The following is a 14,472-nucleotide window of genomic DNA, read 5'->3' on the forward strand; positions in this document are numbered from 1 at the left end:
ATCTGGAAGAAGAACGCCTTACTTGTATAAGGGCGCCTTCTAGAATCTTGAGGCTGCTGAGGAGAAGTCTCACGCGAGGGAGTTGAAGAAATCGCGTGATGAGCAGGTGCAGTGCGCTTACCGGAAGCGGGAATCCAATCTGGAGAAAAAACTTCTTTCTCCATAGAGCGTCCTACCGATGTTTGGCGCCTTGAAATCGAAAGAGAGCCAGCGAGCGAGGGCGCTCACGCGAGCCCCCACCTTCATACGAAACCTCCCCATATGAAGGAGAACGATCCTCTGAAGAGCGGCGCCCTAGATCTCTTGATCGGAAGAGAAACGTCCTTCTTCCTACGTGATCTAACTGCTAGAGAGTCTGCTAGCGCCGTGATCTGAGCTTGAAGTCCCGCTAGTACTCTCGTAGGAGAATCTTCTTGTTCTTCCTCGGAAGCAGGCGCCGAGCGCGGAGCGCGAGAAGAAGAAACGATCACAGGATTTCTTGGGTTTCTTCGCCTCCACCGACGATTCTTCCGGGAAAACCTCCGGACTAGAAGCCAAAGGACTGCAGGGAGCCTTCCAAGCCCTCTTCAACGGGCGCGACGCATCCGGGAGTTCCAACCTCTCTTCGAGAGGGAGACGACGAAGAGGAGAAGCATTGGCGTAGGAGCTCCTTCTTGTAGCGATCCGAGGCAGCCTGGGAGCGTACTTCAGGATCTGCCGAGGGGGACGCCTGACCGGTGGGGGCTCTCCCTAGCCCTCCTGGCGGCTTTCGACTTCCTCCTCCACTGGAACTGGGAGTCTGGAAGAGGTCTAGGCCTAGAGGCACTAAGGAGCCGGTCAAAGACCGCAACCCTCCACAACACTGGGGACACATGCACTGATCACTAACACTCTCCTTACCTTCCAACTGACGAATCTTCTGATCCATAGAACGATTCGTGGCTTTCAGAGCTGCCGCCTCCGAAGGCGAATCTTCGGCTTCGGTGCGGGGAGCCGGGCTGCAACTTGGGAAGAAGGTTCTAATTCTACGTTAGTACTATTAGGATCCACATCCAACTCACTCATTCTAGATCTGCTAGAACTTCTAGAGGAAGCCTTACGCACTCTATCACGTTCCAACTTCCTAACATAAGAAGAGAGAGCCTTATATTCTTCTTCATTCAATCCCTTACATTCACTACAAGGGTTAGCAAAAGAACATTCATTCCCCCTGCATTTCATGCAAACCGTGTGGGGGTCTACCGAAGCTTTCGGCAACCTCACCTTACATCCTTCATTCACGCAAACCCTAAACAAAACCAAAGTTTTAACTACCGAATCTAGATCAGACATCGTTAAAGAAAATCAAACTCAAAATCAAACCGGTCCACAATCAGCGTATGCCAAGCCAAACAAAGCGAATACGTCACCAAAAGAAGTCCAAATTAACTCCAGGCAAGCGAGAATCGAAAAACTATCGAGAGGAACCGACAACAGTTGTTATCGTTCCCGCGACAGAGAAAAATCTGACAAGCTTACGGGAGTGGTTCGTACATCCGCCACCCAGCGGCGGGTAAGGTAGACCACCTGACCTACCTGTCACGTGTGCCGCAAGATTTGAAATTCTGTCGGGAACGTCGGAGACTATAGCTAAGTATATATCTGTCAGGGAAGTTCATGTACAAAATTAACATTTTCTAGCCCAAACTGAACTGTTGCTGGAAGTACAGAAGTCTTATATGTATGTAGAAGTGTTACTGTAACGGCAGTTTATATATATATTTACCTTGGTAAGATTTAAATCACGCTGCTGACAGTTCCTCAATTTTTCCATTTCTCTTCTAAATTTGGCTTCTTTTACAGGAAAACCTCCCAATTGGGCAATGATGGAACCAGGCTCAGCTCCAACATCATCAATAAATACTCTTCCAAAAAGCTCCAGAGTTAATCTCCAGCGACCTAACAGCAAGTCCTGTGACACTCCACTTCTCAATAAAGCTGGCCTGTGAAGTGAAATAAAAATATATATTAACGATAATAAAAGATTTTCTGCCAAACCCCTTCAAACACTACTAAGTAAATATACCTAATACAATCAGTCTAACTAAATTTTCTTATAATGATACAAAATATAAATTTCCATAAAATTTATTTGGATACTTACCAACTGTTAAAGTAGCTATATCTCTGCACCGATTAGGCGAGTCAGCATTCAAACAAAAAATCGAATAGCTGCCTGGATGACTGTCTAGTTTACCTGTTCTCCACCAGGTGTGTTTTGAATGTTTTAGCTCTTGTCAGAATTCTCCTTGACAGCCCACTAAGTTGTGGGGAGGCTGGGTGGGTCTACTTTAACAGTAGGTAAGTATCTAAATAATACATTTTATTATGAAAACTCATATCATGTGAGACGAATCTTACCTACTGATAAAGTTAGCTGATTCCCACATTAAGAGGAGGATGGTGGGTAGTACAGCTAGACAAAAATCGGCTCAGCCATTCGAGCAAAAGGTTTCTTACATGAAACCAAAAACATTCTCACCTGATCTGAAATCCTTGGTGGATTTTACTACCACCAGAAGTTGGATTCCATTTAGGGAACAGGGCTCTCATACACATGCAGCAAAGAGCAGCCTTGCGGAGAAAAGTGCTTCGATTCACCCAGAATGAAACACAAGCGGTATGAGGGAACCCCTGTGCCAGGGTCCAAAAGCCCTATAAAATGACAGTCACTTAAAATAAATACCTTTATGATATAAAGGTACGCTCCTATACAAACTTTATACCTTCACGCTCCCCAAAATATTAAAACCCAGGATTAAACAAAATAGCCTGAATTATTGCTCTTTTTTTCGGTTCAGGAAAAGACTACCCACTACTATAGTCGATTCATTTAAGGTAGATTCTTGCGCCTACGAGACGTTTGTTTGGCGGCCTCTGATGGCTGGTTAGCGGGAGGCAGACTGCTCGCTCAGTGGGTCATATTTTCGTTTGTAGCTTAGAAACCTAGCAATATGTTTACATTTCTTCATTTATCTCACGTTTTACAAAAGATAGGAAAGTTTTGGTCATACCTAAGGATTCGGTATTAAATGTACAATTAAATAATCTTTTCCTGAAATCAATAAGTTAAAATACAAAGGAATTACAACGAGTAGAAGTGAAGGGAGAAACATTTCATTCTTTATACCTGTTTTTTATTCATCATCGGATTTTGCATAATTCATGAGATCAAGATAAAATAAAATCTTGTGTTATTAAACAATAAAATCACCCTGAATACGCTGGTGCTTTCAGATTTTAGATGCGTGTAATATGTAAAGAGAAAATGAAGAATATGTCTTATTATGTTGCACTCGTGCTTGACTCGGTTTGAAAATAGTGCCGAGACACATCGTTGGGTCTGGTCCTCTCATGCTAGAAGCCGTTGGGCGTGTTGGCAGGTTGCCAATTGGCGATATGAGAAGTTGCAGTTTCGAGACTGTATTCACCGAATTATTATGTCATTACATTTTCTATAAATATGCATAGAATTCCCATTATGACTTTCGAACATTTTTACTCAAATATCATATATGTCCGTATTCTGGACATATCTGATAAAAAAAGTAAATAATCAGATGGATCATCTGGTATCGTTGGAGGTGTAGGCTGGCCAGCGGGCGGGAAATTCAGTCCAGGAATGAATTTGAAATCTACGGACCTACTTCGCACTCTTCAGCTCATCCTTAGTTTTAATGAGGTTGGTTTCAACATATTGCTTCTAATTTTCTTATATGTTAATATATTTTCAAACGAAAGAGATATCAGAGACTTAATTGAGTGATATGAAATAATAATCTCAGTGGAGCAATAAACAGCAACGAACTAAGCAAGATTTTTTTTTTCTTTTCAAGCAGATGTCTCAAAGATGACAGCATCATTCGTCGCACCGTTTCCAGATTTGCAAGTCAAGCTCGCAACTTATAATGAATGTTCATCGTTACTTCAGTCTCACAGTGGGGAGCAGACTCAAGAAATGAAGTATTTGAAAAGACCCGAGCTAAAGCAGGAGTGCCAACCAACACAGTGGAAAAAATGAAGCGACAGTCGTCTGAGTGTGTAACGTCCCCTTCGCTTCACCTGTATATCCCAAAGGAAAGGAATCCGGAGTGAAGGACAAGGTGGATAGTTTTTTTTCTTGGAAAATGACTATATTCGGAAGGAGATTTTGTCTTTTTACGAGAGAGGAGAGCTCCCAACGTTAGATGCCCTACTGGAAAAAGTGAAGGAAGACCCGGTGAAGTTTAATGGTGGAAGAACACGTTATGGAAAATTGTGAGAGGGCTTGGATTCGTACAAAAAAGTGACGAGTGGAAGAGCAATTTTAATGGAACGTGATGATATAGTGGCAGCGAGAAACTGAATACCTACGGTTAATTGAAAAGAATAGGAATTGTAGTCCACTGAACGTAAACCTGAAGTATTCCTTGATGAAACTTGGATAAACCAAAATGAATGTGTACGTCAGTGTTGGACAACGGGTGAAGGCGAAATAGGACCCAAACTTAAGACTGGAAAGGGGTCAAGATTTATTGTGGTGCACTCGGGGTAGTGAGAAGGGGTTTGTCAACGATGCGCTATTGTTGTTTAGGTCAAAAAATGGTGCCAAAGGGGACTACCATGATTCCATGGACCATGAAAGGTTTTTAAAGTGGTTTAAGGAACAACTATTGCCTAATATAGAAGATAGATCTCTAATCATAATGGACAATGCTCCCTACCATAGCAAAATAGAAAATAAAGTGCCAACAACCAGCAACAGAAAAAGTGAAGTCATAGAGTGGCTTTCTTCTAATAACGTCACCCACGACCCATCAGCAACAAAGCCAAAATTGTTGCAGATTGCCAAGTGTCACAAAGAAAAGAGAGGTATGTGATAGATGAGATAGCCTGTGCAAATGGTCATGATGTGCTCAGACTGCCACCATATTATTGTCAGTTTAACCCCATAGAACTTATATGGGCTCAAATAAAGGGGGATATCAGAAAAAATAACTCTAATGCAAATCAATCTTTGAAAACTGTTGAGCAGCTTACGAGACTGGCGATAGACAAAGTTACAACAGAAGACGAAGAAATGTTTTCACCACGTTAAGAAATTAGAAGATGATTATAGGAGGAAAGATGTTGCTAGAGAGCATATGTTTGAAAGTTTTTTTATTGACATTGGGGATGACGAAACTGACAGTGATTATATTGATATTAGGGAGGATGACACTGACAGTGATGATATATATCAATGATTTTTCCATTATTATTTTTTTTTTTTTAAGTTGAAGACCTAACAGTGTTTCTATAGTTTTCCAATTTTTAGATATGGCAATTTCATAACTACAGTATATCCATATGAGTTTCCTTTTTTTTTTTAATATTTAATGGCATAACAATGTACATATCTGTTTATAAATTCTTTTTTACTTGGTTTTAATAGAAAAGGGGATATCAATGTATCTTTATAATTTCCCATTCTTTTTGTTCCGCCAATAGGTAATGACATGATTATGTATATATGCATGATTTTCCTTTATTTATTTTTTTTAAATAATGATGACGTAAGAAAATTTGTAAAAATTTTAATTTCTTTTTGTTCATATCGATAGCCTAATGACCATACCAATGTAAGCCTACTGTGTAGTTTCTTTTGTGTTTATGAGTTTCTTTTGTGTTTAGACATAATATATCTGCATGAATTTCCATTCTTTTTGTATAAAAAGATGATGATATAACAGTCTTCTGATTAGTCTCATTATCCTACATGTACTATATATATATATACAATTATGCAGGGCTGTGGGAACGGTTACGGGAGCTATTCTAACTCAGGTATGAATTAAGTGATTCAAGAATAATCAACTACCTCAGGAGAAAACTAAGCAAATTTTTTTTTTCCTAAACATGTTGTAGACATGTTTTCAAGTGTAACATGTATATAAAGGAGATAAACATTCTGGCGTAAGAGTAACTCAAGCAATTCTGAAAAAGACAGTATATTATATTCGTTACATCGTCAACAAATTTTTGGTAAGAAATAAACATTTGTACTTTTGTTTATTGAGTGAACATATAAAAACCATAAGCTTTTGATGTTATTGGCCAGAGAAACAAGTTCTGTTATTTTTCAGTGAGCCTCATAAAGCATGTACATTTCTCACTTAGACTAAATTGAAGCCAACAGATGCATCCATCTGATTATTTACTTTTCTGGGCTCAGCTCGTGTCGCTTGCGCGAAATCTCCTTTAAATCTATTATTTCTAGGGTAAATGTACTAACACATACCAGAGAATAAATAAAATAAAGAAAAAAGGTCAGTATAACTGACTCGCTCACCCTCTAGGAGGGTGTCGGTATGAACACTAGGCGAGTGAGACCACTACCACTAGCCAAATGCCAATAGAAATCTCCCACTACAAAACCCTCCAAGAGGGGAGCCGTCCCACAGAGAGAGCAGCTCGTACTACTACTACTCCATCCCATGCTGCCGACTGCTGCGCCTCTGTGGCCATCCTTTTCAGTTAGCTCGCACGAGTCACACGTGTTCTTTTTCTCTCTGTGTATTTTGTGCCCTTTCTTCGGATTTTCGATAATGGAGCGTGCAGCTATTGCAGCAGCTAAGTTAAGTACTCAGTATTTACGGTTAGTTGGTTTTTTCCGTCCCTGAGACAGTATTTGCCGTTTTTTAGGTATAAATACGTTCTCGGGGTCGGAAGCATGGCAGCATGGTCCTGCCGCGTGATGGGTTCGTTCTTGGTCTCCCATACCTAGAACATCCCTTATTCGTTTACGCTCTATTTTGATTATCCGCTTTATTTAGTTTAAGGTCTACTCAGGTTATCATGCATGCATGTATATCACCTGTTATGTAGGCTTTTTTCTATCCAGATCCTAGTCCAGGTTCTTAGTATCGGTCCCCTGACTAGCTTTGAGTGGTGACTTGCCTTCGGGTTAGTCGTACACTCCTGGATTTTTTCTCCTGCTGATTTTACCTTCTTTCTTTCATTTTTATTTTATTTATATAATATATATTTTGTCATTGTTAGGTTAGTTTGCGTCTGGCTTAGCCTAGGTCCCCCGGCTCATAGAGCCTATTCTACCGCTGATCAGTTCGGTTGCTTCCACATAGCTTCTCTCTGATCAGTGGTTTTAGCCCTGTGGGCCTATATACTACGCTTTTCAGTTCAGGTTGCTTCCCGATAGCTTCTCTCTGATCAGTTGGTTGGCCTAGGCTTGGTTACCGTATCTCAGTTTACCGCCTCGTGGTCACTGCGTGATCACGGGACAGCCAGACGCCTGCCCAGTCCCCCCCCCCCTCCCGCTCTTCCATAGAGTCGGGCGGGGGTGGGCCGGTCTGCCATGCTCGCCCCACATACCCGAGCCTGCCTCCCCCTCTCCCCTCCGCCGGAGGGGCTAGGGAGTCGGACAGACCCAGACTGGTCCCGACCTCTCCGCTTCTCGGTCCCGGCCGGTGGGTGGTACGTTGTGGGGGGCCCTGGCCGCTTCCCCCCCTCCGTTACTGCCTTGTCGCTCCGGGCTAGCTCGAGCCTGTATGTCCTCTCGCCCTTCCTCCTTACTAGAGCTCCTCCCTGATCGGAGTCCTGGTATCCAGCGGAAGGAGCTAGTCCACCCATTAGATGGACCGGAGCATACAGTAGGTCTCTACTAACCTTACCGTATTGCTGAGTTACTACACTCCGCTTCAACTGGACCTAGTCCGGTTCGCTTGTGTTTAGGTTTAAGTTATCTTTAAGTTTATCTTAAGTATCTTAAACCATCCCCCCCCCTCCCTTTCATATTTTACCGGATCTCTCCGGGATTATAGCCTATTCAGGCAATGCAGGGAGGGGTTATGCCCAAATTTTTTCCGAGCTCCGGCATGTAACGGAGTTCTTTTGTCCTTTAGTCTGTAAGTGATACCCCTTTAAAAGATACTCATGTGTCTTCCCACTTACAGGCCACCAACTGTGAGCATCCGGGATGTTCCGCTACACTTCAGGACCCCTGTGGACACGAAGTTTGCCGGTCCCATGCTCCATGCGCGACTCCGCACGGGGACATCCAGGTCTGGTACCATGAGACGTGTACCATATGTTACGATCTGGTGAGCCAGCTTTTGGAAGGCGTAAGTATTCCATCTCCAGTAGCTGCTCCGCTTCTTTTAGTACTTAAGTTTTCATCATTTACTTTAACTTAAGGCATCTAGTTTAAGTTATACTCTAAGTTTTAGTTTTAAGAAGTGATTCTTAAATCTAAAATACGCCCTCTCTTACAGGCTCCGGCAGTAAGGGATACAGCACTGGCTACCCTGCGGGCCTGGGTCGGAGGTTTTGGCAAGAACGCCGCCAAGGGTCAGCCCTACATACTTGAGAAGCGATTAGCACTATTAATCTTTCCCGGAGGCAAGGCGACAGGGTACGTCGACCCAGTAGAGGCGGACCCGACTATTGCCTTCATCCAACAACAGCTGGCGGCCTCCTTAACTGAACAAGACCAGGATATCTCCACGGATGTCGCAACCCTCTGGATATTAATGTTGAACCGATGGTAGTATAGACGCCCTGTTGGTCGAGGTAAGTAATGCAGTACCCAAGGGTCACCCTTGGGTGTGACTGTCTCTTCTACCCCTGCAACCTCTCCATCCTTCCAAGCTTTACGGGTGATGAATTATATACTCCTCCGAGGCTTCGGTTAGACCTAAGATCAAGTCTAAAGTGATGACCTTGACTAAGACGTCATCGTCTTCGAAGAAGACGTCTCGTCTTCTTCCTCGCGTAAGTCTCCGGCTCGTAATCCCGGCCCAGACAGGTCTAAAGGGTCTAGCTCCGGCTCTAAGTCCTCGAAAAGTAAACCCAAGGAGAGATCTCGCACCCCGCCAGTTTCACCAGTTCCACTACCTTTGGTTCCTATTCAGAGCCTCCCCTCCACCTCCGCAGCAGCTCCGGCTTTGGACTCCAATGCTGGCCTGTTGCAACAGGTGGGCGACCTAGTGGGGGTCCCTTAAGAGTAGTATGGAACAAATGATATCTCGCCTGTCGGACAGGATCACTTCTCAGGATTCTATTATAGCCGGGCTAAGAGAAGCCCCTCTAAGCCTCTCCCTCACTCTCCAACACTAGTGGATCTCAGCTTCCTCGTATGACTTGCTTCCCGCTTTCTCATGAACAACCCTTGGAGAGTAGCGTCATACGCCCCCTTCCAGGATGGTCTCATCTCCATACCGGAGTTTGGAACTCGAAGAATAGAGGACTTCGAGTTCTACCCGGAAGGCCTACAGCCTCCTTTCATAGGCTACGCAAGGCTCACGCCTTCGGCTATGGTTCGGGACGATAGGGTACCAAAGGAGACAGTCCTCTATTCTCGATACCAGGCTCAGAGAGAATGGCTCAGATGTTTAGAGGAAACATGGATTGTTCGAACACCATGATACAACATTTAAAAGTCCCTTACCATTTTCACAATGGATGAGAGTACCCCGCTCCCGTTTCCTAACCAAGATAGCAAGGTCGACCCATCTCAGCGACCCAGAAGGGGGAAACCCATGCCTCAGTTGAAAGAAGCAGATCCCACATCTCCGTTGCTCCCTTCAATCGGAGAATTGTGGGAAGACTTGCCGAATACATTCTCAGCTGGCAACTCAAACCGGACTGTGCTATGGAGCAGTTTTTGGTGAAAGCTACCCAGGCTCCCAGATAGTCTTATTCATTCTGAATTTGACCTCAAAATCACGACTAGCCAGAATCGTCAACTCGATGGCTATGTCTGAGGTAGCAACCATGGCTTATGGTTCAGAACCAATTTTTTAAGCTTATGACCAAAGCCCTGTGACTCAAACGGTGCAGTCAGATATGTTCGAGTTTGCCACTGCTAGAAACGATTGTAGAAAGCATGTCCCCTGCTAGAGGCAACCATTCGACATGAACCGAATAGGTTACTCTCTTCTAACATCTGGGGCGCAGATCTCTTCCCAAGGAGGCTATGGTTAAGGAAGTACAGGCAGAGGCTACGAGGTTGAACCAGAGCCTTAAAGACCGTTGGGGTCTTACGGCTAGAGGAGGCAAGACCTGACACCTAAAGGTAAGGGACAGAGGAAACCCAGACGTTTCCAACCTTACCAAAAGAAGCAACCACGCTTTCCTCAACAAGTTCCAGCAATGCCGTTAGTGCAGACAGCCCAACCCTCCACGTCTAAAGGTCAATCACAGCCAATTTATATGTGATATCCCCTCAGCCTCAACCCTCCCATCTCATACGCCGCCATCTCTCCAGCTTACAATCAAGCCTTCGAGAGTCAAGCTTCTCAGAAGTATGACCGCTCGGGCAAGGAGGCAGAGGTAAGCGGTCCTTTCGTGGGAGAGGATCGGGAGGCCCCTTCAATAGGGGAAAGCACTTCAGAGGAGGCCGAGGTGGTTACCAGAACCAATGAAGAACTTCAGGTAGGAGGGAGGCTGTTTCACTTTCGCCACCCGTGGAACAACTTCCAGCCAGTGGGCTCAGAGCATAGTGTCAAAAAGGGCTGGGTTGGAGCTGGTTGACCGAAACCCGACCTCCAGCCCAGACCCTTTCCGTCAACTTACCTTCCGAAAGAATTGACAGAGTACCGCAGGGAGGACCTCCTTCAGAAAGGAGCTATAGCCAAAGTCAAGAGGTTAAAATTTCAAGGTCGCTTGTTCAGCGTGCCAAAGAAAGGCTCACACAAAAGAAGGGTAATCTTAGACTTGTCCCGCTTAACTAGCCATCCGCTGCGACAAGTTCAAGATGCTCACGATCTCACAGGTGCGGACTTACTTCCCCGTGGGGCCGTCACCACCTCTATCGATCTTACAGACGCCTACTATCATATCCCTATTGCAAGACACTTCCGTCCGTATCTGGGATTCAAGATAGGAGACCAGACATTCTCCTTCAAGGTAGTTCCATTCGGGGCTCAAACGTGCACCCAGGGTGTTCACGAAGCTAGCGGAAGTAGTAGTGCAACAGCTCAGAGCGCAAGGGATTATGGTAGTGGCGTATCTCGACGATTGGTTGATCTGGGCCCCATCAGTCGAAGAATGCAACAAGGCCACACTGAAAGTGATCCAGTTCCTAGAATATCTAGGATTCAAGATAAACAAGTCCAAGTCGAGACTCACTCCAGAGTCAAACTTTCAGTGGCTAGGCATTCAATGGAATCTATCCTCACACACTCTGTCGATTCCATCTACCAAAAGGAAAGAAATAGCGAAGTCAGTCAGCAATTTCTAAGTCACAACTAGCATCCAGGAGAGCTCAGGAAAGGATCCTCGGCTCTCTCCAGTTTGCATCAGTAACGAACATCTTGATGAAAGCCAAAACTGAAAGACCTAACCAGGATCTGGCGCTCACGAGCAAATGTCAGGTCCAGGGACAAGCTATCCTCAGTGCCTCTGATTCTAAAGAATCGGCTTCGGCCGTGGGCAAAAAGTCAAGAATCTATCAGTGTCAGTAACCCCTGTGCTTACCCTCCACCAGGGGATCGACCATCCACACAGACGCGTCCTTAAGCGGCTGGGGAGGGTACTCCCAAGTCAAAAAGGTTCAAGGGATTTTGGTCACCCCAGTTCCGTCAGTTCCATATAAACGTACTGGGGAGGCAATGGCAGTGTTCTTGACTCTGAAAAGATTACTCCCACCAAAGTACTCCCACATAAAGCTAGTCCTGGACAGCGCAGTGGTAGTACATTGCAATAAACAGAGGAGGCCCTCCAAGTCACGTCATCTTCTCCCTGGCAGACAAATTCAGTTGGCATCTTTCCTCCACCCACATAGCTGGAGTGAGAAACGTCATAGCAGACGCCCTATCCCGATCAGTACCCCTAGAATCGGAATGGTCACTAGACGAAAGTTCGTTTCAATGGATCCTTCAAAGAGTCCCAGGGCTACAGGTGGATCTCTTCGCATCCCAAGCGAACCACAAACTACCGTTGTTATGTAGCCCCCAACCTGGACCCTCTGGCTTACGCCACGGACGCCCTAGCTCTAGACTGGAACAACTGGGGAAGATTTAACGTCTTCCCTCCAGTGAATCTCCTTATGAAAGTATGAACAAACTCAGGACATTCAAGGGTCAAGTGGCTCTAGTAGCCCCAGACTGGCCGAAGAGCAATTGGTACCCCCTGATTCTGGAACTGGGCCTTCGTCCCCTTCGGATCCCCAGTCCCAAGCTCTCCCAGTCAGTACAAACGAAGACTGTGTTCGCTTCCTCAGGGATTCTCAAAACCCTAACTTTATGGATTTCATGAAGTTTGCGGCAAAAAGAGATGCGAATATTGACCCTCAGAATATTCTCTTCCTGGAATCCGATAAAAGGGATTCACTTTGAGGCAGTATGATGCTGCTGTCAAAAAGTTAGCAACCTTCTGAGAGAGTCAGATGATCAGAATCATGACAGTTAATTCTGCTATATCCTTTTTCAGATCCTTATTTGAAAAAGGTTTAGCAGCTAGCACGATTACGACTAACAAGTCAGCATTGAAAAAGATATTTCAATTTGGATTTAACATAGACTTGACGGATACCTACTTCTCGTCTATTCCTAAGGCATGTGCTAGACTTAGGCCTTCGTGAGGCCTACGTCAGTTTCATGGTTCTTAAACGATGTCTAAAACTGGCTTCCGAAACCGATAATGACACATGCTCGTTTATGATGCTCCTAAGAAAAACCTTATTTTTATTAAGGCCTAGCTTCAGGAGCAAGAATTTCAGAACTGTCGGCTTTATCCAGAGATCCGGATCATATTCAATTCCTTCCCACAGGGGGAAGTTCTACTTTTCTTTCCCGGAACGTAGCTTTTTAATTGCAAAGAATGAAGATCCTTTGATGAGGTGGGAACCTTGGAAGGTACTACCCCTTCCACAAGATGTATCCCTTTGTCCAGTTTCAACCTTACGAGCCTTTCTATCCAGGACCTCCTCATCCTCTCATACGGGCCCCTCTTTAAGGGGAAAAAGGGTGGTGGACTTTATCCATTAAAATGGCTATCATGCAACAAATCCTGTACTTTATTAAACAAGCCAATCCTGACTCTTTCCCAAAAGCACATGATGTCAGGGCAGTAGCCACCTCAATTAATTACTTCCAACATATGAACTTTGATGATTTAAAAAAGTATACCGGATGGAAATCGCCGACAGTGTTCAAACGTCACTACCTGAAGTCCTTGGAAGCTCTGAAATTCCAGCAGTAGCAGCGGGTAACATAGTTTCCCCTGACTCTAGCTAAATTGTAGTAGAAGATTCAGTCCTCCTTTCTACCTGCCTCACCCAACAGTTCGTCTATTCCTACCTTGTTCATTAGCATTCACCTTGTGTCTGAGCTGCTTTATGATTGTATAGTGCCCCTTTTGTCTGGTTAGGGACACTCACAGATGATTACAATATTGATCTCATAGATGTTAACCCCTTATTTTTTATGCTAGGGGATACATCATATTAAAACCAATGGTTACGGGTTTTGTTTATTAAGTCATATACATTCTGATAGATATTTTTGTGATTGCTCAACGTATTTATGTATTTTTATATTAATTGCTATTACTCTTTTGATACATTTTGTTACACAGATTTCATTGATGATATGCAATCATTGTACCTATATATATGTAAATTACCTTATGTTATTAACATAATTAGTTTTAAGGGTAATTTAAGCATAGTTTTAATTTTAATTTACTGTGTATATGTATCTTTTTAGCAATTATATTCATTCATTTATATTTTATCTTTTATTTGAGACCTATTTTATTTTATTTTTATTACTTGTTTTACTTTATATACAATCTTGTGCTGTTTCTCTGGTACGATTTCGCGCAAGCGACACGAGCTGAGCCCAGAAAAGGGATTTTGACGTAAGGAAAAATCTATTTCTGGGCGATTGGCTCGTGTCGCCAGCGAAATCCCACCCTACCCATCCCTTCGCTCAAGATTGTCTGCTAACTTCAGGATGGCCACCAGAGGCGCAGCAGTCGGCAGCATGGGATGGAGTAGTAGTAGTACGAGCTGCTCTCTCTGTGGGACGGCTCCCCTCTTGGAGGGTTTTGTAGTGGGAGATTTTCTATTGGCATTTGGCTCGTGGTAGTGGTCTCACTCGCCTACGTGTTCATACCGACACCCTCCTAGAGGGTGAGCGAGTCAGTTATACTGACCTTTTTCTTTATTTTTATTTATTCTCTGGTATGTTTTAGTAAAATTTACCCTAGAAATAATAGATTAAAGGATATTTCGCTGGCGACACGAGCCAATCGCCCAGAAATAGATTTTTCCTTACGTCAAAATCCCTTTTCTTTTATCAGATATGTCCAGAATACGGACATATATAATATTTTAGTAAAAATGTTCGAAAGTCATAATGGGAATTCTATGCATTTATTTATAGAAAATGTAATGACATAATAATTCGGTAAATACATAGTCTCGAAACTGCAAACTTCTCATATCGCCAATTGGCAACTGCCAACAGCTCT

At 44.0% G+C, this 14,472-nt stretch overlaps 1 protein-coding gene across 5 annotated transcripts in view; it reads right to left on the reverse strand.

Annotated features, from left to right (window-relative positions):
• Nucleotides 1–1,665: 1,665 nt before the first annotated feature.
• Nucleotides 1,666–14,472, reverse strand: part of LOC135205300 (E3 ubiquitin-protein ligase UBR5-like) — a 122,600-nt gene continuing 109,793 nt past the window's right edge. For all 5 annotated transcript variants that reach the window (XM_064235714.1, XM_064235713.1, XM_064235712.1 and 2 more), the window contains exon 29: nt 1,666–1,961. In XM_064235714.1, coding sequence (XP_064091784.1) covers nt 1,694–1,961 — 268 coding nt within the window. In that variant the 3' untranslated portion in view covers nt 1,666–1,693. The remainder of the gene's footprint in view (nt 1,962–14,472) is intronic.

Source organism: Macrobrachium nipponense, chromosome 49 (assembly GCF_015104395.2).
Source record: "Macrobrachium nipponense isolate FS-2020 chromosome 49, ASM1510439v2, whole genome shotgun sequence".
NCBI classification, from domain to species: domain Eukaryota; kingdom Metazoa; phylum Arthropoda; class Malacostraca; order Decapoda; family Palaemonidae; genus Macrobrachium; species Macrobrachium nipponense.